This window comes from Martes martes, assembly GCF_963455335.1.
Source record: "Martes martes genome assembly, chromosome: 6".
NCBI lineage: Eukaryota > Metazoa > Chordata > Mammalia > Carnivora > Mustelidae > Martes > Martes martes.
In genome coordinates this window covers 16519565-16545054 of record NC_137893.1, presented here as the reverse complement: position 1 = coordinate 16545054, position 25490 = coordinate 16519565, and the positions used below count along the sequence as shown (strand labels likewise).

At 44.2% G+C, this 25490-nt stretch overlaps 1 protein-coding gene across 1 annotated transcript; it reads right to left on the bottom strand.

Moving 5' to 3' along the window:
• Positions 1-5900: 5900 nt before the first annotated feature.
• LOC308344282 (low-density lipoprotein receptor-related protein 11-like) lies at positions 5901-14749 on the bottom strand (the record flags this gene model as incomplete). The annotated part of the gene is given in 5 exon segments (XM_080805878.1): positions 5901-5915; positions 6420-6577; positions 13686-13889; positions 13892-14272; positions 14383-14749. Coding segments are annotated over 5 exon segments (1125 nt in total).
• Between the last annotated feature and the right edge of the window lie 10741 nt (positions 14750-25490).

The window sequence follows — 25490 nt, the reverse complement described above, 5'->3', positions numbered from 1 at the left end:
GGGGATTACTTAGCCTGGCCCCTGGTAAGGGCGGTGCAATTCCGCCCTGGGCAAAGACACTTGAGAATCACTACAACAGGTCCCTCCCCCAGAAGATCAACAAGAAATCCAGCCAAGACCAAGTTCACCTACCAAGGACAGCAACAGAATTCCAGAGGAAGAGAAAGCAAAGCACGGAACTCATGGCTTTCTCCCCATGATTCTTTAGTCTTGCGGTTAATTTAAATTTTTTTTTAATTTTATTTTTTTCTTCTGCTAAATTTTTTTTAACTTTTACCCTTTTCTTTTTTAACGTTTTTTAACTAGTTTATCTAATATATGTATATATATATATTTTTCGTTTCTATATTTTTTCTTTGTTTTCTTTTTTACTTTTTTTTTTCTTTTTTTTCTGAACTTCTTTTTATGCCCTTTCTCCCCCCCACGATTTGGGGTCTCTTCTGATTTGGTCAAAGTGCATTTTCCTGGGGTCCTTGCCGCCCTTTCAGTATTTTATTTCCTCCTTCATATACTCTTATCTGGACAAAATGACAAGGTGGAAAAACTCACCACAAAAAAAAAGACCAAGAGGCAGTACCGAAGGCTAGGGACCTAATCAATACAGACATTGGTAATATGTCAGATCTAGAGTTCAGAATGATGATTCTCAAGGTTCTAGCCGGGCTCGAAAAAGGCATGGAAGATATTAGAGAAACCCTCTCCGGAGAGATAAAAGTCCTTTGTGGAGAAATAAAAGAACTAAAATCTAACCAAGTTGAAATAAAAAAAGCTATTAATGAGGGCACCTGGGTGGCTCAGTGGGTTAAAGCCTCTGCCTTCAGCTCAGGTCACGATCCCAGGGTCCTGGGATCGAGCCCCATGTCTGGCTCTCTGCTCAGCGAGGAGCCTGCTTCCCTTCCTCTCTCTCTGCCTGCCTCTCTGCCTACTTGTGATCTCTGTCTATCAAATAAATAAATAAAATCTTAAAAAAAAAAAAGCTATTAATGAGGTGCAATAAAAAATGGAGGCTCTTACTGCTAGGATAAATGAGGCAGAAGAAAGAATTAGTGACATAGAAGACCAAATGACAGAGAATAAAGAAGCTGAGCAAAAGAGGGACAAACAGCTACTGGACCACGAGGGGAGAATTTGAGAGATAAGTGACACCATAAGACGACACAACATTAGATTAATTGGGATTCCAGAAGAAGAAAGAGAGAGGGGAGCAGAAGGTATATTGGAGGAATTATTGGAGAGAATTTCCCTAATATGGTAAAGGGAACAAGCATTAAAATCCAGGAGGTGCAGAGAACCCCCCTCAAAATCAACAAGAATAGGTCTACACCCCGTCACCTAATAGTAAAATTTACAAGTCTTAGTGACGAAGAGAAAATCCTGAAAGCAGCCCGGGAAAAGAAGTCTGTAACATACAATGGTAAAAATATTAGATTGGCAGCAGACTTATCCACAGAGTCCTGGCAGGCCAGAAAGAACTGGCATGATATATTCAGAGCACTAAACGAGAAAAACATGCAGCCAAGAATACTATATCCGGCTAGGCTATCATTGAAAATAGAAGGAGAGATAAAAAGCTTCCAGGACAAACAAAAACTGAAAGAATTTGTAAGCACCAAACCAGCTCTACAGGAAATATTGAACCCTTTCAATATTTCATATCCTTTCAATATTTCATATTCAATATCCTCTAAGCAAAGAGAGAGACTAAAAGTAGTAGATCAGAAAGGAACAGAGACAATATACAGTAACAGTCACCTTACAGGCAATACAATGGCAATAAATTAATCTCTCTCAATAGTTACTCTGAATGTTAATGGGCTAAATGCCCCAATCAAAAGACACAGGGTATCAGAATGGATAAAAAAACAAAACCCATCAATATGTTGCCTACAAGAAACTCATTTTAGACCCGAAGACACCTCCAGATTTAAAGTGAGGGGGTGGAAAACAATGTACCATGCTAATGGACATCAGAAGAAAGCCGGGGTGGCAATCCTTATATCAGATCAATTAGATTTTAAGCAAAGACTATAATAAGAGATGAGGAAGGACACTATATCATACTCAAAGGGTCTGTCCAACAAGATCTAACAATTTAAAATATCTATGTCCCTAACGTGGGAGAAACCAACTATATAAACCAATTAATAAAAAAATCAAAGAAACACATCAACAATAATACAATAATAGTAGGGGGCTTTAACAACCCCCTCACTGAAATGGACAGATCATCTAAGCAAAAGATCAACAAGGAAATAAAGGCCTTAAATGACACACTGGACCAGATGGACATCACAGATATATTCAGAACATTCCATCCCAAAGCAACAGAATACACATTCTTCTCTAGTGCACATGGAACATTCTCCAGAATAGACCACATTCTGGGTCATAAATCAGTTCTTAACCGGTATTAAAAGATTGGGATCATTCTCTGCATATTTTCAGACCACAATGCTCTGAAGCTAGAACTCAGTCACAAGAGGAAATTTGGAAAGAACCCAAATACATGGAGACTAAACAGCATCCTTCTAAAGAATGAATGGGACAACCAGGAAATTAAAGAAGAATTGAAAAAATTCATGGAAACAAATGATAATGAAAACACAACGGTTCAAAATCTGTGGGACACAACAAAGGCAGTCCTGAGAGGAAAATATATAGCGGTGCAAGCCTTTCTCAAGAAACAAGAAAGGTCTCAACTACACAACCTAACCCTACACCTAAAGGAGCTGGAGAAAGAACAAGAAAGAAAGCCTACACCCAGCAGGAGAAGAGAAATCATAAAGATCAGAGCAGAAATCAACGAAATAGAAACCAAAAAAACAATAGAACAAATCAATGAAACTAGGAGCTGGTTCTTTGAAAGAGTTAATAAGATTGATAAACCCCTGGCCAGACTTATCCAAAAGAAAAGAGAAAGGACCCAAATAAATAAAATCATGAATGAAAGAGGAGAGATCACAACTAACACCAAAGAAATACAAACAATTATAAGAAGATACTATGAGCAACTCTACGACAACAAATTTGACAATCTGGAAGAAATGGATGCATTCCTAGAGACATATAAGCTACCATAACTGAACCAGGAAGAAATAGCCTGAACAGACCCATAACCAGTAATGAGATTGAAACAGTCATCAAAAATCTCCAAACAAAAGCCCAGGGCCAGACGGCTTCCCAGGGGAATTCTACCAAACATTTAAAGAAGAACTTATTCCTATTCTCCTGAAACTGTTCCAAAAAATAGAAATGGAAGGAAAACTTCCAAACTCATTCTATGAGGCCAGCATCACCTTGATCCCAAAACCAGACAAGGATCCCATCAAAATATTGGCCAATAGGATCCAACAGTACATTAAAAGGATTATTCACCATGACCAAGTGAGATTTATTCCAGGGCTGCAAGGTTGGTTCAACATCCGCAAATCCATCAATGTGATACAACACATTAATAAAAGAAACAACAAGAACCATATGATACTCTCAATAGATGCTGAAAAAGCATTTGACAAAGTACAGCATCCCTTCCTGATCAAAACTCTTCAAAGTGTAGGGATAGAGGGCACATACCTCAATATTATCAAAGCCATCTATGAAAAACCCACCGCAAATATCATTCTCAATGGAGAAGAACTGAAAGCTTTTCTGCTAAGGTCAGGAACACGGCAGGGATGTCCATTATCACCACTGCTATTCAACATAGTACTAGAAGTCCTAGCCTCAGCAATCAGACAACAAAAAGAAATTAAAGGCATCCAAATAGGCAAAGAAGACGTCAAACTATCACTCTTCACAGATGATATGATACTTTATGTGCAAAACCCAAAAGTCTCCACTCCAAAACTGCTAGAACTTGTACAGGAATTTAGTAAAGTGTCAGGATATAAAATCAATGCACAGAAATCAGTTGCATTTCTCTACACCAACAACAAGACAGAAGAAAGAGAAATTAAGGAGTCAACCCCATTTACAATTGCACCCAAAACTATAAGATACCTAGGAATAAACCTAACCAAAGATGCTAAAAATCTATATGCAGAAAACTATAAAGTACTCATGAAAGAAATTGAGGAAGACACAAAGAAATAGAAAAATGTTCCATGCTCCTGGATTGGAAGAATAAATATTGTGAAAATGTCAAAGCTACCTAAAGCAATCTACACATTTAATGCAATCCCTATCAATATCCCACCCATTTTTTAAAAAGAAATGGAAAAAATAATCCTAAAATTTATATGGAACCAGAAAAAACCTTGAATAGCCAAAGGAATATTGAAAAAGAAAGCCAAAGTCGGTGGCGTCACAATTCCAGACTTCAAGCTCTATTACAAAGCTGTCATCATCAAGACAGCATGGTACTGGCACAAAAACAGACACATAGATCCATGGACAGAATAGAGAGCCCAGAAATAGACCCTCAACTCTATGGTCAACTAATCTTCGACAAAGCAGGAAAGAATATCCAATGGAAAAAAGACAACCTCTTCAATAAATGGTGTTGGGAAAATTGTACGGCCATATGCAGAAAAATGAAACTGGACCATTTCCTTATACCACACACGAAAATAGACTGAAAATGGATGAAGGACCTCAATGTGAGAAAGGAATCCATCAAAATCCTTGAGGAGAACGCAGGCAGCAACTTCTTTGACCTCAACCGCAGCAACGTCTTCCTAGGAACATTGCCAAAGGCAAGGGAAGCAAGGGCAAAAATTTACTATTGGGATTTCATCAAGATCAAAACTTTTGCACAGCAAAGGAAACAGTTAACAAAACCAAAAGACAACTGACGGAATGGGAGAAGATATTTGCAAATGACATATCAGATAAAGGCCTAGTGTCCAAAATCTATTAAGAACTTAGCAAACTCAACACCCAAAGAACAAATAATCCAATCAAGAAATGGGCAGAAGACATGAACAGACATTTCTGCAAAGAAGACATCCAGATGGCCAACAGACACATGAAAAAGTGCTCCACATCACTCGGCATCAGGGAAATACAAATCAAAACCCCAATGAGATACCACCTCATACCAGCGCTAAAATTAACAAGTCAGGAAATGACAGATGCTGGCGAGGATGCAGATAAAGGGGAACCCTCCTACACTGTTGGTGGGAATGCAAGCTGGTGCAACCACTCTGGAAAACAGCATGGAGGTTCCTCAAAAAGTTGAAAATAGAACTACCCTATGACTCAGCAATTGCACTACTGGATATTTACCCTAAGGATACAAACGTAGTGATCCGAAGGGGCACGTGCACCCGAATATTTATAGCAGCAATGTCTACAATAGCCAAACTATGGAAAGAACCTAGATGTCCATCAACAGATGAATGGATAAAGAAGATGTGGTATATATACACAATGGAATACTATGCAGCCATCAAAAGAAATGAAATCTTGCCATTTGCGACAACGTAGATGGAACTAGAGGGTATCACGCTTAGTGAAATAAGTCAGTCGGAGAAAGACAACTATCATATGATCTCCCTGATATGAGGAAGTGGACATGCAACATGGGGGGTTAGGGGGGTAGGAGAAGAATAAATGAAACAAGATGGGATCAGGAAGGAGACAAACCATAAGTGACTCTGAATCTCACAAAACAAACTGAGCGTTGCTGGGGGGAGGGGGGTCGGGAGAGGGGGGGTGAGGTTATGGACATTGGGGAAGGTATGTGCTATGGTGAGTGCTATGAAGTGTGTAAACCTGGCGATTCACAGACCTGTACCCCTGGGGATAAAATTACATTTTATGTTTATAAAAAAATTTAAAAATTAAAAAACAAAACAAAACAACAACAAAAACAAAAAACAAAAAACCAACCCAGAAAGACTCCTGGACATAGGCCGCCAAGGGCAGAGTGACTCTTTCTCATCTGTAGCAACTCCAGATCAGCCCACATAAGCCTGAGGACAATGAGAGGGGAGCGCCCAAACAGGCACACTTCCCCTCACTTGCTAACTTAGTTACCTCACGCAGGCCTCCTTGCTGGGTGAGGTGGTTGCTTTCTGGAGCAAGTGAAGAATTCATTTATTCTATTGTTATTTTCCTCTTTATATTTGCGTATTTTTAAAATTTTCTACCTGCACCTTGAGCTAAGAAAAGAAATAAAAAATTTAAAAAGTAATCTGAGTCATTAAAATAAAGCCCGATTCTTTTCCCCTGAAGTGTTTTGCCACAAAAAGCAGCAAGAACAAGAGTAAGCTTCAAAAGAAAGGATCAGAATCACTGTTTACTCAGTCGGAAAGTAAATTCATATAATAAACCACTTTTTCAACCATCACTCTTGCGCGTTCTTCTTACACCTCTTCCACCAGCTTACAGATATTTTGGGAACAGGAGTAGAAAAACATTATGAAAGATCACCTCATGGAAATACTTGCGGTCGTTACTATGATATCATGAAGTACCTTCATGTCCACTGATGGGTCACCCTGCAGCAGTGTCCACTCATACTGGACGATGGCGTGGTCATCCGTGCTCTCGCCACCGTCCAAAACTGCTCCGTCTGTAGGTAGTTGCAAGATCACATCCTGCCCAGCCTTGCGAAGTAGGGGCTTATCCTTTTCTGTGAAAGAAAATCAATAGTTCACAAGAGAGATGATCCCCTATTTTTTAAAATAATTTATTTAAAGAAGTATCTTGTTGGGTAAAATAGATGTAGTCCGGCGAACAACTACTAAGAGAATGCATAGAAACTAAAAGTCATTTTCTTGCTGGTTTTTATCAGATTCTCTTTACATAATGAACAGTAAAATAGCGACATGGTAGGAATGTGGACTTTAGCTATAATAGGTGGAGAAGGGGCGATGTGGAGTATTAGCTAGTGGCAGTAGCTAGCACAAGGTGGTGGTATAAGACCCGGTACTAGGCTATCCAATCTGGAGTAGTCCTTTTATTCTCTGGAGCCAAATTTTCATTTAATTCATAAATAATTTAAGTTCAAAGTTCTATTAAATGAATTTATCAAGAAAAGACTTCTGAAACACATCTTTAAAAAAAAATCCTCTGATACAGATTTTTTTTCTTTATCCTCAAGTTTTTAAAACAGAAATGATATAACACGTTCAATGCCTAGAAAATAAAGTTTGGAAAGTTAAGGCAAGTTCTTGGATTCACACAACATAAAACTCACTTAGAAATTTTCCAGAATATAATTTTTCATCTTGCAACGTAGAAAACATTCACAGGTTCTAACAAATAACTGTTACTTATTTATTTTTTAATTCCTTTTTTAAAAGATCTTATTTATTTATTTACTTGACACAGAGAGAGAGAGAGCACAAGCAGGGGAAGTGGCAGGCAGAGTGAGAGGGAGAAGCGGGCTCCCCAGGAGCAGGCGCCCTGGACAACTGATTTTTATAACAGAAGCTGGCACAGAGTTTCTCTATGGCAGCAAAAGAAGTATGTAGTTACCTTCGATCTGGAACGGTACTAAATAATTCAAGGCTAACTTGAAGTAGCGTCCGCTAACCACTAATCTTTAACTGATCGCTGCTTTAGTGCTGACGGATAGGAGAAGCTGCATACAGAAAACATATCTAAGAGCAGAGTTGTGAATATTTTATTGATTTAGGCTTATTAGTAAACTTGCCCAAATGCACTTATATCTTAAAGAAATTTAGTAATATAACCGGGGGGAAAATCTATAGGTTCTTGTAATATATCCTATTTGGCGTCCACTATTTCCTCTCTCCTCCAGTGCTGAAGCTTTGCCCAGATTCTGGCCGGGATTTGTTCTTCCGAAATTTCTCTGAATGACGTTGCTGAGACACTGCTCTCTTCCTCCAGAGCCCCAGCTGCTTCCCAAGCAAACACCTAAGGGCCAACTTAGATATCCCAGCACCTGAGGCCAGCAGCAATCCTACTTGTTTCTCCGTAGGCAACAAATGTGTCACTGTGGACACACTACAGCTAAAATGACTTCTCTGAGATCCTAATCTGATTGGGTCATTTCCTGCTTAAGAAAAACCCTTCAACACATTACCATGACCTTTCAGATGTTTAGAGACCTGCTTGTCCAGCCCTATCTTCTCATCTGCTGATCCTCCCAATTTCCAGACACAGAGATTTTCTCTGAGGGGCCCGGCAGCTCTTAGAGCTGTGGCTTTTCTGAGTCAGAATGCTGTTGTTAGCCTCAAAAAGAGATGGCTTTTTTATGAGCCCATTTACAGGGAATAAGCACATTTGCTACTGCTGATGGTGATATTTGTCCACTGAGAAGATGAGTCCCATTTGTTGTTGGTGTTGTCTTTGTTTTCCTTTTTGTTTTTTAATATTTTATTTATTTATTTATTTGACGGAGACAGACACAGTGAGAGAGGGAACACAAGCAGGGGAGTGAGAGAGGGAGAAGCAAGCTTCCCACTGAGCATGGTGCCTGAGCAGGGATCATGACCTGAGCTGAAGACAGACATTTAATGACTAAGCCACCCAGGCTCCCTGGTGTTGTTTTCTGTTTTTTGTTTGTTTGTTTGTTTGTTTTTGTTTGTTTGTTTTTTAAAGATTTATTTATTTGAGAGAAAGGGAGGTTGGTTGGGGGAGGGGCAGAGGGACAGGAAAGAGATTCTTCAAGCAGACTGGGCACTGAGAGCAGAGCTGGATGGAGCTGGACATGGGGCATGACCCTGAGATCACCACCTGAGCTGAAATTAAGAGTCAGATGCCTAACTGACTGCACCACCCAGGCACTCCAAGACAAGTCCCATCTTTAGAGTCATTTAAAACAATGAGGACTCATAAACCAGATTTAAATAAGCCACACAAGCAACCTTTGCCTAAGAAGAAATTGTTTTGCCTTTTCCATCTCAGAACAAAGACTTAGTGTCTGAGGTCTTTATTCTGCTTCTCCCAGGTAGGGAAAGAGGTGACAATTTCACTACTAATAGGCCATTTTACAGAGTGTTACAGAGAACTTTCTTTTGGCTCTGGAAGTTTCACTGCTTTCCACACAATGGTTTACCACTTCATAATTCTGGAAATCATCTTATAATCCACAATAATACATTATACTTAGCAACTATTAGCATGAAAATTTATTTTAAAATACTTTTTATAAGTAAGCAAACTAAAATATACCTGTATGATATAAACAACAATGAATGCTATATTTTTAAGCTCTCAAAGATGTAACCCCAAAGTCTTAAATTGGAAAAATTAGGTAAGTTCTGAAATATCTCACATAATTACAAAACTAATTCATCCTGCCTCTCCTGGAAGAAGTAGAAGAAAATAATCATTGTTTTACTTGTTTGCTTTTCCTTAGGTAAGCTTTAAGATATGATTTATGAGCATAGCAAAACCCTCACATCTTCCACACTGTTGCAACCAAAGCAAGAGAGATACATTCCCTCCTCAGTTCAAGTCTGGGCAAATTATGCCGCGTAATGTATTCTGAAATAAGTCAGAGCTTAACCACCCAGGAACACGTCTTAAAAAAAAACAACGATCAGAAGAGGAAAGGAGTGTGCTATCATTTAAAAGTATTTGACTTGCTGGGACACCTGGCTGGCTCAATCGGTGGAGAGAGGGACTCTTGATCTCAGGGTTGTGAGCCTGAGCACCGCGATGGGTGTGGGGATTACTTACAATCTCGAAGGGCTGCCTGGGTGGCTCAGTCAGTTAAGCGTATGACTCTCGATTTTGGCTCAGGTCATGATCTCAGGGTCCTGAGATGGAGACTGGCATGGGACTCTGCACAGGGCATGCAGGTTGCTTGAGATTCTCTCTCTCTGCCTCTTCCATCACCCCCATTCTCCCCGTCTCCACCAAAAAAAAAAAAAAAAAAAAAATCTTTAAAAACACTTGACTTGCCGTACGCCTGGGTGGCTCAGTTGGTTAAGCGGCTGCCTTCGGCTCAGGTCATGATCCCAGCGTCCCGGGATCGAGTCCCACATCGGGCTCCTTGCTCCGCAGGGAGCCTGCTTCTCCCTCTGCCACTCTGTCTGCCTGTGCTCACTCGCTCTCTCTCTCTCTCTCTGACAAATAAATAAATAAAATCTTTAAAAAACAAAACAAAACAAAACAAAAAAAAACACTTGACTTGGTGGTAAAGAACAAGATAAAGGTAAATTTGAATTTTCATCCTAAACTGCAATAAATCAGTGTTAAGTACTATAGAAACACTAATTTCTTTTGAAAACTAAACACACTTGGTCAGAGGCAAAATAAGACTCAGACCATTGTTGAGGAAGCATATCAAGTTAAGACATTTTATACAGATAAGAATATTGTTAGGTAATCTGATTGACAACACATTGCTGTGAACGGAGTCTTAATAACAAGGAGGTTTTGCAATCTGATCTGTACTGTGTGGACACAAATGATACAGTGGAGGCTGAGAAATTAACAGAGACCCCTGAAGTCAGGACACAGCAGTGGGGCCAGACTAAGGGAAGAGGCTTAGATACTATGTGTCAAAATCCATGTGGTTGGTTGGTTTCTGTGATTTTCTTTTTTCATTGTGTCTTTTTCCTAATTGTAACACTTCAGGAAAAGATTATTCACAACCCCAGTATGACTATCATTTTTGGTGTGTGTCGTTATGGTCTTTCTCTGTATGAGCTGATGGTAATAAGTAAGAGGTGCCATTTATTGGGTGATTTCTTTGTACCAGGCACCAGGCACCAGGCACAGTGCTCATGAGCCTTAATGTCACTCAACTTAATGTCACAAATGTCTGGGGTAGGTATTATCATTTGCATCAGACTCGTGAGGAAATGACAGTCAGAGGCTTCATTGCCCAAGATGATACAAATGATCAATTTGTCAGTTTGGATGTCAGCCTAGATCTTTCTAAATATACTTTGGGGGTTCCCAAAGTATATCCAGTTATAGGAAATATAAATTTATATCCTCAATTAGTCTACAAACTTATCAATATGTTCTATTTATTGATATTTATTCATATATTCTAGTAACATTAATAACAATAAATATTGCTATTATTAATAAATAACAATAAATAATTACATTTACTTATCTATTCTAGTAACATATCTAGTTATGTTACCCCATAAACTTCACAGTTGCCACTTTAATCTTTAACCTCTATCGGACATATACTTTATCAATTTTTTCACCATTATAAATAATGGCACAATAAATTTTCTGGCTCCTACTCTTTTCTTTAGTATGGATCACTTTCCCATAAAAATATCCCTGAAGAACGAATGACCATTTTAATGGTGTCTGCTACGTACTTCCTCCAAGACACTTGGACATGGCTCCATGACTCATGTGTGGCAAGGCCCTTTAGGGCAGATTGCTTTCTCTCAGAGTCTTCTAGTACACTGGGGATTATAACGGAACCCAGATCTTTGGCTGTTGTGAGGAGAGTGAGTTCATGTGTCTAAGGACCTTATAATAACGCCTAGCACCAAAATCAGCAGCCGCGACAAACATGGCTGATGGGTTCAGCCATATATTTGTGCCATCTCATTTCTCGTGCCCCCATCATTTCATGAAGTTTTTTTTTTTTTAAAGATTTTATTTATTCGACAGACAAAGATCACAAGTAGTCAGAGAGGCAGGCAGAGAGAGAAGGGGAAGCAGGCTCCCTGCTGAGCAGAGAGCCCGATGTGGGGCTCGATCCCAGGACCCTGGGATCATGACCTGAGCCGAAGGCAGAGGCTTTAACCCACTGAGCCACCCAGGCGCCCCTCATGAAGTTTTTATTCATCTCAAATGGCCCCATGACAAATTCTCTGCAAGAGCTTTTCTAAACGATATTCATGCTCAGTTAGCTTCCAACTCTGTGTACTCACAAGAGTTAGAAAAAGAGGCAGTTCTAGAAGGAAAAATGTACAAGTTTCAGAAGCATAAAGAGCTTCAAGAGGTTATTAAGCATCTAGGCAAGGCAAACCGAGGGCGTGTGGGTAGATAATCTTTGACCTGGCTGCAAATGAGAGCACCTGGGGACCTGAGCTACACCCTTCTCGTAACATTTTGCTGGGGATCTGAAGTGTATGACAGTGTTTTCCAGAATGAGGACCAAGCCCTGTGATCACATATTTTTATCCCTAACATCTACATAACTGAATTCCCAGATAAACACCCCATAGGGAAGGGAAGGGGAAAGAAGGAAGAGGAAGAAAAGTGACTGAGAAACTCCTACTAGTAAACTTAACTTTTTAAAGAAATTTCCATGAGCATATTCTTCTCTTGCTTATTATCTTTTTGATTTCCCCTTAGCTTATAAGAAAGCTCCTTTGGTGAGGTTGGTTTCTTCCAGATGTGCAGTGAGAACAAGAAAAAGGGATTTTATTTCCTCGCTGCTGGGATTTTTTTAGTCCATGTTTGAGCAAGGAGGAAGGATGTGTGTGTAATAGCCATGGGGCAGGCTCAGGGTTGTTGGTGGGGGTCCAAGTGAACATGTCTCTTGCTTTTGCTTCAAGGAGAAAACTTAGGGGTTCTTTCCAACGTCTGCCTCAGGACTGAGCAGTCACAGGGTGGCTTTTGATGTCTGCTCCCCTGACAAGGGTACTGAGCTTTCTCTCAGGTGGAGGTGAGTAAGGAGATGGGCCCTTGTTGGTATGGTTTCCCAGACCCTTGTCTTTGGACCTTCAGGTCCTAGAGACTTCAGATTTCCCAAGTGGCTGAGGCTCTCCCCACCACCCCCAATGTCACTATATCATTTTTATGTTATCATAACTCAAAGAGCAGAATGCAATCAAACACACAGCCAACCACATGTGGGCCCAATCGAGGTTTTATTCCCTCAGTGGCTTTAATCTCTAACTACCATATATTTTTTGTGTGTGTGTGCCTCCTGTATGGGCCTTGGCTATCATTCAGAGCATCTGTCAGAAGTAAAACCACAGAATAAAAACCAAACTTCATTATTAACTTTTTAAAAAAGAAACGTGCCTTCAACTTCCTCTTTTCAATTGAAGTCAAATCCCTTCCTAACCCTTTTTACAAAAAGGACCATAGATCATGGGAATCAGTTGGACCCACTTCAAAATTTCAGACACCAAGTTTCCCTTCTCATTTTTGTCTAATGAAAACCACTGCACATGGAATCATGAGTCTTGAGAGCCAATCTAAGAAACGGGTGTGCCATGAGCAGTCTGGCATCTAATTAAATTTTGCTCCTGCAATTACTCGACACAAACCATGACTTATAAAAATCCGAGCCTAGGGGCTCCTGGGTGGCTCAGTGGGTTGAGCCTCTGCCTTTGGCTCAGGTCATGATCTCAGGGTCTAGGATGGAACCCTGCTTCTGGCTCTCTGCTCAACAGGGAGCCTGCTTCCCCTCCTCTCTCTCTGCCTGCCTCTCTGCCTACTTGTGATCTCTGCTTGTCAAATAAATAAATACAATCTTTAATAAAAAAAAAATCTGAGCCTAAAGTAAACTTATTTTTTTCATAGAGCTTTTCTCCTCTTCTAAATCGAATTTCTGTGAATCCTCTCAGATTAGCTTCACGCTAGAAAATCCAGAAGCAGGCCATGGTGCCCTCTCTGCCCACCCTTCCGGGCTTCTCAGAAGCCATCTATAAAACAGGACTCAAAACTACTCCTCTGGATGGCCCCGAACTAAAATCCCTTGGAAGGAGGATGCTTTATCTCTCACTTGGCTCCACTGCCCAAGTGGTCTCCCGGGGGTCGCCACGGAGCAGGTGCCAGGGCAGCAGGACCCGGAGGTCTGACCCAGCCTCCTCCCGGGGAGTGCTCACCCGTGCGCCGCGAGGCTCCCAGCCCCCGCCGGCCGTCCAGGACGCGGCAGAGGCTGCAGCTGCTGTAGCCGCGGTGCAGCGCGAACTTGCAGACGCTGCAGCCGCGGGCGGCGCGGTTGAAGAGGCAGCAGCCGAGCGCGGCGGCGGCGGGGATCGCGGGCCGCCGGGGCAGCTCCACCACGGCCACCGAGCAGCGCGGCTCGAGCAGCAGGCCGACACGCACGGCCGCCAGTCCCGCACGGTCGCCGGCGCGCTCAGGAAGCTGGCGCCGGCCGCCAGGGAGTCCTTGGTGCGAATGATGGTGTCCGGCGTGGCGCTGTAGCCGCCGCCGCCCCAGCCCGCGCGCAGCTCCAGCTCCCGCTCCTCCTGCGGCCGCTCCTGCTGCAGCAGCCGGCGGAACTCCTCCAGCAGCTGCTCCACTCCCGAGAGCTGCGCGTGCAGCTCGGACGGCGGCGCGGACGGCGGGACGGCCCCACGGCCGCTCGGCAGCCACGGGCAGAGCAGCCGCAGCCCGCGCAGCGCAGGGTTCCTCGGTGGCCGCCCGCGCTCGCGCTTTCCCGGGCGGCGAGGGCCATGGCGTCCGGCAGCTGAGGCAGCGGGTCTAGAAGGGGCCGCAGAGCGCGAGGAAGGCGGGCGAGCGGGGGACCCTGTGCCCCTCCGGTGTGGCCGCGGCGGCCGGTACGCCCCGGCGCCTCACAGCGCGGCCACTTGGGGCCCCGGTGCGCCCCCGGAGACGGGGGCGCGCGGTCGCCGGCAGGAACCGCAGCCACGGGAGGCATAACCGGCCCCGTCCGGCACCGCCGCTCGTGCTCGGGGAGGCTTCCGGGAACGCCCGCTCCTCTCCGCCGGGACCCGGGCGCCCTCTGACGCGGCCACACTGCCTCTGCGCGGATCAGCACCTGGACTGGAACTAGTGGCCGCGGCGGGGGCGGAGGCGCGCCAAGCCTATCCCAGGTCCGCCCCTCCGCCCGCGTGCTGCCCCGCTCTCGCCTCCCGCCATCCCCGCCTCTCGCCATCCCCGCCTCCCGCCATGCCCGCCTCCCGCCATGCCCGCCTCCCGCCATGCCCGCCTCCCGCCAGCCCCGCCTCCCGCCAGCCCCGCCTCCCGCCAGCCCCGCCTCCCGCCAGCCCCGCCTCCCGCCAGCCCCGCCTCCCGCCATGCCCGCCTCCCGCCATGCCCGCCTCCCGCCATGCCCGCCTCCCGCCATGCCCGCCTCCCGCCAGCCCCGCCTCCCGCCAGCCCCGCCTCCCGCCAGCCCCGCCTCCCGCCAGCCCCGCCCCTCTCGCGTGCAGTTCCGCTCCCTGCTGGCATTGACCACTTGCACACACTGCCCTCTGCAGACTCCTCTAAGCGAGGAGCGCGCAGGAGGGAGACCTGCTGGGTGGGTTTCTAGGGGTGCTGTGTGTACTGAGCGTGCATGGGCGACCGCGGCCCTCCGAGTCTGGGCGGGGAATTGTGCCTAAACCCACTCGGCTTTATTGACACGCGAGACATGCTTGGGGGAGCTCAGATCTTTGTGACCCCAGGGTCTGCTTTAGAAAAGGGACTTGAACTGGGGAACCAGTTCAGACAGTCTTTGGTCTTTCACTTCCAACGTCCCCGTCACGTTCGGGTCCCCAGATGCATTTGGATAGCACAAGGCGGGCAACGCTGTTGAAAAATAAAAAAATCAAGTAGTCAACGTGCAGTCGTATTTCCACAGACATAACCGGAAATCTGAACACATCCAGTTATGAGGACCTGATGATCTATCCCTATATGGCATGTAGAGAGGCCTTCAGCTTGGATCATGTAAGATCTAGTGAAGGTGCTTTTTATTTAATTAAATTTAGCAGATAACCTTTTCCTTTACGGAGATGTGCTTGACATATAACATGTTCGTTTCAGGTGTACATAATGATTCAACACTTGTATATATCGTTCACAGATCACCACTACATCTGTCACCATCCACAGTTACAAAACTGAGCTCAGTGTTCTGTTTTGTTTTTAAAGATGTATTTATTTAAGAGAGAGAGAGCACCAGTGGGAGGGGCAGAGGGAGGTGGAGGGAGAATCTCAAGCTGACAGCCCAGCTTGGACAAGGTCTCACCACCCACGCAGGTGGATCCTCACCTCAGCGGAAAGAAGGAGTGAGTGGCTAAACCCACTGCGCAACCTAGTGGCCCGAGAGCAGTAGTGTTTTGAATGGCATAGTAAGGTTTATGAAAATCCCATCCCATGGAGACCACACCTGAGTTGTAAGTGACTGCCAGTGGCTTCTACATCTTTTTTTCAGAGTTTCTATTGATTCATTTTTCTCCTGATTATGGATCACAATTTCTTGCTTTTGGGCATGTCCAGAAGTTTTTTTGATTGGATGCATGGACATTGTAATTTCCACATGGTTCACTGTCCTTTTTACAGAGAAAGAGAAAATAATTGGATAGAAAAATAGTTTCTGAATATATATATGGTTTTAGAGCTTATATTTAGGAACCCATTGCTTTCAGATCTAGAGCAGAGAAGGAGATAGAACTAGAAGGTAAAAATACAAAAGAAGAAAAAAGAAAAAAATCCATTATTTCTTGCTATTCCATGAAAAGGAAAATTCATAGAGCTCATGAGGTTGTGTACATGCATGGTTCTGAAGCTGAAATATTGACCTCTTAGCCCTACAGGGAGTGGCCCACTTTGGGTTACAGGTTCTTCCACCTCAGAGATATTCACCCCACACCACTGAAGGCACTTAATGATGTCCTTGACAGCATAAGGATTCCTTTCAGCTGAGACCTCAGAGAGCTCCAGTAGGCTTATGATAAGGAGAAACTGTCATGGTGATAAAAATGGACCCTGAAGGTATAAAAATGGACCCTGAAGGTAGCATTCAAATCTTCTAAATACTAGCTGTGATAAAATAATTATTAATATGAAAAATAGACAAATATGATAATAGGCTATAGCATTAATTAACAACTGTAATGATTTCAAAGTTTGCCAAGCACTTTCAGGTACATGATTCCATATGGCCTTCACAGAGATCTTAAGATGAACACAGGACCCTTGCTTGAGCCGTTGGCACAGTGGAAGAGAGGTCAGTACAGAATGAGACTCAGCTCATGTGCTCCATGGGGGAGATAATGAGGGACAGTGGGAGGGACAGCATTCCTCAGGAGCATTCATTTCCAGTCCTGCGAGCACTGCTAAAGATGCCCCCTCTCTAACTTCACTACAGGGTCCTTTGGAGAAAAGTGGAAATGACTTAATGGGCTTACCATTAACACTGGTTGTTTCTGGGGTGTGACATGGGAACAGTGGAGGGGGATAGTCACTTTTTTGCTTTATAAGACTTCATGTCAGTTGAAATCTTTTAAATGAGGTTGTCATAAAGCATTTTACATTTTTAAAAAAAGCAGTCTCTTTCTTCTTCTGCAGTCATAATATAGCAAAGGGGTTGGATTTAGCCTATGAAGTTAGATGAAAAATCTAGAAAAAGGGATGCCTGGGTGGCTCAGTCAGTTAAGCTGCGGCCTTAGGCTCGGGTCATGATCCCAGTGTCCTGGGATCGAGTCCCGCATCAGGCTCCTTGCTCAGAGGGGAGCCTGCTTCTCTCTCTGCCTCTGCCAGCCACTTTGCCTGCTTGTGCTCTCACTCTCTCTGACAAATAAATAACTAAAATCTAAAAAAAAAAAAAAAAAAGAAAGAAAGAAAAAAGAAAAATCGAGAAAAAAAAGAGAAAAAGTAACAATGTGCTTTGGACATCAGATAATAGGCAGCAGAGCATCCAGGAGAAGGGATACTAAGGAAGGGATCCTTTTGACTGCCCTGGCTTCCTGCCCAGAGAGGGCTGGGAGGGGAACCCAAAGGGAGCCTGGCAGTCTCTCTTGGCTGCCCTGGCTTCCTGCCCAGAGAGGGCTGGGAGGGGAACCCAAAGGGAGCCTGGCAGTCTCTCTTGACTGCCCTGGCTTCCTGCCCAGAGTGGGCTGGGAGGGGAACCCAAAGGGAGCTTGGCAGTCACTCTTGACCGCCCTGGCTTCCTGCCCAGAGAGGGCTGGGAGGGGAACCCAAAGGGAGCCTGGCAGTCTCTCTGAGCAGAGAAAATGGAATTGAGAATTTGGAGGGGGTGGCCAGGTACCTAGAATCCACAGAGCAGAGTACCAGAGGGGAGAGAACTACACAGAATTCTGGAGATGTACAGAGGCCTCCTCCCCCACCCTAAGTCTTCACCAGAGTACTGGTCGAGTACATGCATATGAGGAAACCATCCAAGGCCAGAGAAAGAACCACTGGAAAGAAGCAGACAGAACAGTATCTCAGCTGCACAGACCCGGGAATTGTCGATGTTCTGGGCGGCCTGAGTGGAGAAACCTGTAATTCCAGGGTGCGGGGGTGGATGTCAGGGGAAGGATTATAAAGAAGTTCAAAGACACTTGAGCTAGCAGGTGATAGACAGATGTTCATGCTTTGACTGTGGTGATGGTCTCACTGGAACATGCGTATGTGAAGCCCCATCAGACTGTATACTTGAAGTAGATATAGCTTATTGTCTTCAATCACACTTTAATACAACTCTGAGAAAACAGGTGTCTTTGCATGGTGTATTAGGAGGAAGGATTGGGCTGATTATGGTTTGTGGTAGAGCAAATAAATCACGTATCTCCAACTTTTGGGTTTTCTCCTTTCATTTTTATCTGAACCAAATATCTGTTTTGAAAACCTAAACATCAACACCTTATTGATGAAGCATTCGTATGTGAGGACACATATGTCAAAAACTACAAAAACTAGGGCTCACAGAAATGAAGGAGATTCCCCAGGATTAGAAGGCGTGTGACCCTTCTGAAGCCTGACTCTCATACAACCTATCAGCCGGATGGTCATTATACTGTGATTCCTCCTTGCCCACCACTTTCAGAGTCTACTCTGCCCACCCCCCTGGAAGGGGCAGCCCCACCTTCCAGGTGCCCCGCCCCTGTCTGCTCAGGGAACCAGTAAGGAGCACGGGGGCCAAGCGGAGCCCCTCAGATACTCTCTCCCAGGAGCACCCAGTACAGAATTGAGAAACATGGATTCAGGGAGGACAGCATAGCTGGAAAGCCAGGTGAGCTCCAGGGCTCTGTGGAAGGGGAGGATGAAGCAGAGAAACGGCTCAGCAGAGGACGACAAAAGGAGCAGTCCGGAGGGGCGAGGGAGATCACACAGCCCCAGACAGGAACAGAGTGAAGGCAGGAGCTGCATGACAACGTTAAAGGCCCAGATGGCTTCCCTGAGAGCCTCTTTGCTTGGCCTTAAACTTGGGGTGCTTTTGTCCCTTGCAGGCAAATGATCCAGGTGTGGCCCAGTTAAGTCTCTGGGAGGCTCGAGGTAAAGAGCCGTTGTGCATAAACCTGCGGGATGACTCCGAGGTAGCGTGGATGAGCTGCTGGGCCCGAAGGAGGGCCTAGACCCAAAGTCCGAGAGCTCCAGCAACCCGGCAGCTGGTCTCCCAGGGGATACTTCTCCCTTCTAGGACCAAGCGGTCTGGGATGTCCACTTCTGTCTGTGCCCATGACTCCTGCTTCTCTCAGTCTGGCCTTTTCTGCCCTCTTTGTGCAAAGCCTCACCTCAATTCCAGGAAGGCACGGAAACAGAGTCAGCAACAGTTGGTCCCGGGAGGGAGATTTGTTGAGTCCAGTTTGGTCCTGTGTCCCCCCATTCCCCCAGGGGCCGTGACTGAGGTGCAGAGAACATGAAGGTGAAACATGGCTTCTGGCCCTGCCTTCCCTCCCCCACCGAGGACGGAGTGAGACAAAGGCAGTGGTAAGCAGCTGAGGAAATTCCTGGAAAGTTGTCTAATCACTGGCTAAGTCAATGCCCAGTGTTTGCTTGGACACTTCTTTTGATTTTTATTTTAAACTTAAGAGACACTTATAAGAAGTGTTGTGTGAGGGACTGCCAAGAACTGTTTTGAGTTCGGCGCAAACGCTGCCTTCTTGACTTACAACAACCTTACGCTGCATATGCCATGACTGTCCCCAAGTTATAGTGGGTGGGAATATCCTACTTCACAGAGCAAAGCCAGTCCATTTCCTTTCCCCTCCCCCACTCCCCCATGCTGCCACCAACTTCCTGTCACCCACACTGCCTCTTCTTCCCTCCCCGATCTTCCCATGTCCTCCTCCGTCTTCCCACATTTTCTCCACTCTCCCCTTTCCCACCCCCTTCCTTGTCTACTGGATCTCTTCCCTCATATCTGATTGAGATTCACACTTCCCAAGTGCACACAGGTTAATCAAAGGACCTGGAGACACAGGGCCCCTGGTCTATCATCAAAGACAGGTTGACAGTCTTGAGTCCAACAATCCTGTTGGAGCCAAGACTTGTGGACCCAAGAAAAGCCAAGTAGTTTATCATTGGAGAAAGTCTTGGGGTTCTGGTGTTTGAGTTGTGCAAATTAGTCTACGAGCAAATCTTTGGTGTCACTGTGACATTTCTCATGTCATTTTTCTCCTGAAAGTGCCTCTGAAGACTTCATGCTTTTCAGCCCATTCCCCCCCCTCACTTTTACAGCTATCCCCCCCCCCCCACCCCATTCCATCCAACCATCTTAGCAAGCTCAGGCTGCTATAACAGCATAGCACATGTCAGGCAGCTGAGAAAGCCAAGTGTCTATTTCTCACAGTTCCTGAGGCTGGGAAGTTCAAGATCAAAACCTCAGCAGATCCTCTGTCCAGTGAGGACCCCTTCCTAGCTTGCAGAGGGCAGTTTTCTCCTTGAGTCTTCAACCTGGTGGATTACAGCAGGAGACAGCAAGAACTTCCTTGTCTTTTTATAGCCCACAGTGAGGGGCAGCCTCCCCTCCTAATTACTTCTGAATGACTCACCTAATACCTTTATGTTGAGGATTTCAAAAAGAATTTCAGAGGATAACAATGCAAAATACTATCTGTCCCTCCCACATTTAGGTTTCTCACTGTGTGCCTGCCATTCTGTTCGTTATTTAAAATGCAAGTCACAACCATTTGGTGATATCTTGTGAGTCTGGCTCTATGGCTTTCCTGATGCCCAGTAAGTGGGCTGTACCACTGACCTTCCTTTAACTAGATCAAATGTTTTAGAGTCAGCCATCAGTTTTCAACCATCTACCTGGAGGCCACCAATCAGGAAGTCGAGGGAAGCTCTCAGGAACTATCAGGAATGTCAAGGGCCTGCCTGGTTGCACTCCACAAGGACCCGGATCAAACCAGCCAGACCCAAGATGGCAGGTGCCAGGACAAGGAACCCCTGACCAAACAAGAAGAAAAAGCAGGAAAACCTGCATCACCATACCAAGTAACAAATATTCCATCCCTAGTTAACAACTGTCAATAATGATAGAAACCCAACCCCTGTGCATTCTCTCTCTCTCTTACTCTCTCTCACCAGCTCTCACTTTTTGAGAGAATCTCTTTAATAAACTTTAGTGCTTGTGCCATTTGTCCACTGTGTTGAATGTCTGTCCTTGAATTATTCTCAGGACAAGACCAAGAACCTGCAGTGACTCCTTGGGATGGGCTGGGTCGAGGATCCCAAGACCCAGGGTCTCCCCAAGTCACCTGGCAACAAACACACTTCAAAGAAAGTAACCATAGACTATGTGCAGGGCTTTCTCTCTGGGAAAAGGGGCTTATTTGCCCAGATGACTAAGGGTCAGTGTGTCTGAAGGGATCTGGAACTACATCTAATATTTCCGACTAGTGAAATTGGATAAACTCTGTCTGAGAACACGTTTCCACCCTGGCCTGACAGAAGGACCACAGATTCCTGTTGGACCATGTTCCGTATATGGTATGCTACTTGTGGGCAGGAAGGGTGACTCACGCAGCTGCTAGAACACCCAGTGGGCTGGGCTCATGGACAGGCTATGTGTGACTTTGTCCATCTTAGCTTATAAAGGGGCCAGCATTTTCCACAGTCACTGAGTCAGTCTGAAGTCCCAAACCTAAGCCTAAGCTCTAGCCAGTACCTTGAATCCATATGAAGACATAAACAGCAATGGTAAAAATAGCTACATAGTAAACATGGCAAACACTACACATTTACCCTTGTTTGTAATTAATTGTTTTTTTTTTAAAGGTTTTATTTATTTGTCACAGAGAGCACAAGAAGGGGGAGCAGCAGGCAGAGGGAGAAGCAGACTCCCCACTGAGCAGACAGTCCTATGTGGGACTCTATCCCAGGACCCTGGGATCATGATCTGAGCTGAAGGAGACACTTAACCAACTAAGCCACCCAGCCATCCCTGTAATTGTTTATTTCCTGTTGATTTTCAGAAAAATTGAGACATAATTGATGTATAACATTGTATCATTTTCAGGCTTACAACATAATGATTTGATGTCTGTATATTTGCTATGTGATTTAAAAGACAATTGCATAAGCACCAGTGATAAACCTGTTTGGCTTAAGAAGTATGTGGGTTTAAACTGCATTAAGAGGTCATCTGTATAACAATGATGGCACAAAGAGGGAGAGGGAATCAAAGGATAATGGAGCAAGTTTGGTGTTACTCTGAACTAGACTGGTTTAGGTAGACCTGCTAAGAGTAATCCCCAGGGCAACTACGTAAGAAAAAAAATGTAGAAGAATACAGGAAATGAAACAGCAAACGAATGAAAATGGTTAAGAGGCAAGTGGTTTATTGGACGTAGACCCTGTGGAATACGAAAGATGAGAGAACTGGAACCCCCCAAGGAAAAACCATTGATGGCTATGCAGGTTTGGATACCACCTTCAGAAGAGAAACTCTAAAAGAGAAGAGAAGCAGAAGGAGCAGACCCCCACCTGTGGCTGTCCAGCAACATTCCCTACCTGCTCCTCATCCATACTAGTATCCACACACCACCCTTGAACCTCCGCAGTCCCAGATGCACGGGTTGACCCTGCACACATGGACCCCTGACCTCACACCATCACCCACACTGACTCCATCGACCTCATCTGCTGCCCCGTAGGAGGGTTCTGGTTTCTCCACATCCTCTCCAGCACTTGTCTGTGTCTTGTCTTCTCGATGCCAGCCATGCTAGGAGATGTGAAGTGGTATCTCTCTGTGGTTTGGATTTGGATTTCCTTGGTGGCTAAGCATATTAAGGAATCTTCATGTGTTTATTGTTTGTCCATTTATACACTTCTTTGGAGAAATGCATACTCCAATCCTTGCCCCATTTTTAAACTGGGCTATGACCTGCATATTATCCCATGTTAGAGTTCTTTATATATTCTGGATACCAGTGTTCCCAGATAGACGATTTGCAATTACTTTCTCTCCTTCTGTAGGTTGTCTCTTTTACTTTCTTGATGGTCTCTTTGAAGCACACATGTTTTAAATTTTGAGGAAGTTGATTTCATCTTTTGCTGTTGTGGTTACTTGTGCTATTGGTGCATTTAAGAATGTCTTTCCAAACAAGCTCACAAAGATTTATTCTTATGTTTTATTCTAATGCATTCATAGGTTTATCCCTTACATATATATCCAATTTGGGTTATTTTTTTGTGTATGGTGTGAAGGGTGGTAGAATATGGCACCCTCACATTTACTGCTTTGACATATTGTTTATTTTGAGAACCAGCTAATGCAGGGAGAGGCTGTCTCTGAACTCCCTTCCCACCACCCCCACCCCCATTTGTCTGAAGACAGATACTTAGAAAGGAACTCACATGTCCACAATCTCCTGGCAACCAAGATTTACTCATCACAAGAGTGGAGACTAGAAGTCCACAACACACCCAGACAGCTTTGTCACAAACTATTATACCTCTTATCTATTCTTCTGAGGGTTCATTCATCTTTTCTAAAAAATCAGCTACTCTCTCCTAAAAGGCCCACATCCCCGCTCCCCTTTTCCCTATTAAATATGCCACTTAATCCTGGCTTTTAAGCCCCTTCCAGGAGTCACTAATTTTTCCCTGAGTATCTCCCCTGTGTACATGAGGTATATATTTTAATAAAAATATATATTTTATATAAATGTTATATATTTTATATATATATTTATTTTAATAAACATATAATGTATTTTTATCCCCAGGGGTACAGGTCTGTGAATCGCCAGGTTTACACATTTCACAGCACTCATCATAGCACATACCCTCCCCAATGTCCATATCCCCACCACCCTCTCCCGTCCCCCCTCCCCCCAGCAACCCTCAGTCTTTTTTTTGAGATTGAGTCTTTTATGGTTTGTCTCCCTCCCAATCTCATCTTTTCATTTTTTCTTTTCCTACATCCCCCCAACGCCCCACATTGCATCTCCACTTCCTCATATCAAAGAGATCATATGATAGTTGTCTTTCTCCGATCGACTTATTTTGCTAAGCATAATACCCTCTAGTTCCATCCACGTCGTCGCAAATGGCAAGATTTCATGTCTTTTGATGGCTACATAGTATTCCATTGTGTATATATACCACTTCTTCTTTATCCATTCATCCGTTGATGGACATCTAGGTTCTTTCCACAGTTTGGCTATTGTGGACATTGCTGCTATAAACATTCGGGTGCACGTGCCCCTTCGGAGCACCACGTTTGTATCTTTAGGATATATACCCAGGAGTGCAATTGCTGGGTCATAGGGTAGCTCTATTTTCAGTTTTTTGAGGAACCTCCACACTGTTTTCCAGAGTGGTTGCACCAGCTTGCATTCCCAACAGCAGTGTAGGAGGGTTCCCCTCTCTCCGCATCCTCGCCAGCATCTGTCATTTCTTGACTTGTTAATTTTAGCCATTCTGACTGGTGTGAGGTGGTATCTCATTGTGGTTTTGATTTGTATTTCCCTGATGCCGAGTGATGTGGAGCACTTTTTCATGTGTCTGTTGGCCATCTGGATGTCTTCTTTGCAGAAATGTCTGTTCATGTCCTCTGCCCATTTCTTGACTGGTTTATTTGTTCTTTGGGTATTGAGTTTGATAAACTCTTTATAGATTTTGGATACTAGCCCTTTATCTGATATGTCATTTGCAAATATCTTCTCCCATTCTGTCAGTTGTCTTTTGGTTTTGTTAACTGTTTCCTTTGCTGTGCAAAAGCTTTTGATCTTGATGAAATCCCAATAGTTCATCTTTGCCCTTGCTTCTGTTGCCTTTGGCGATGTTCCTAGGAAGAAGTTGCTGCGGTTGAGGTCAAAGAGGTTGCTGCCTGCGTTCTCCTCAAGGATTTTGATGGATTCCTTTCTCACATTGAGGTCCTTCTTCCATTTTGAGTCTATTTTCATGTGTGGCATAAGGAAATAGTCCAATTTCATTTTTCTGCATGTGGCTGTCCAATTTTCCCAACACCATTTGTTGAAGAGGCTGTCTTTTTTCCATTGGATATTCTTTCCTGCTTTGTCGAAGATTAGTTGGCCATAGAGTTGAGGGTCTATTTCTGGGCTCTCTATTCTGTTCCATGGATCTATGTGTCTGTTTTTGTGCCAGTACCATACTGTCTTGATGATGACAGCTTTGTAATAGAGCTTGAAGTCTGGAATTGTGATGCCACTGAATTTGGCTTTCTTTTTCAATATTCCTTTGGCTATTTGAGGTCTTTTCTGGTTCTATATAAATTTTAGGATTATTCGTTCTATTTCTTTAAAAAAAGTGGATGAGATTTTGATAGGGATTGCATTAAATGTGTAGATTGCTTTAGGTAGAATAGACATTTTCACAATATTTGTTCTTCCAATCCATGAGCATGGAATATTTTTCCATTTCTTTGTGTCTTCCTCAATTTCTTTCATGAGGACTTTATAGTTTTCTGAGTATAGATTCTTTGCCTCTTTGGTTAGATTTATTCCTAGGTATCTTATGGTTTTGGGTGTGATTGTAAATGG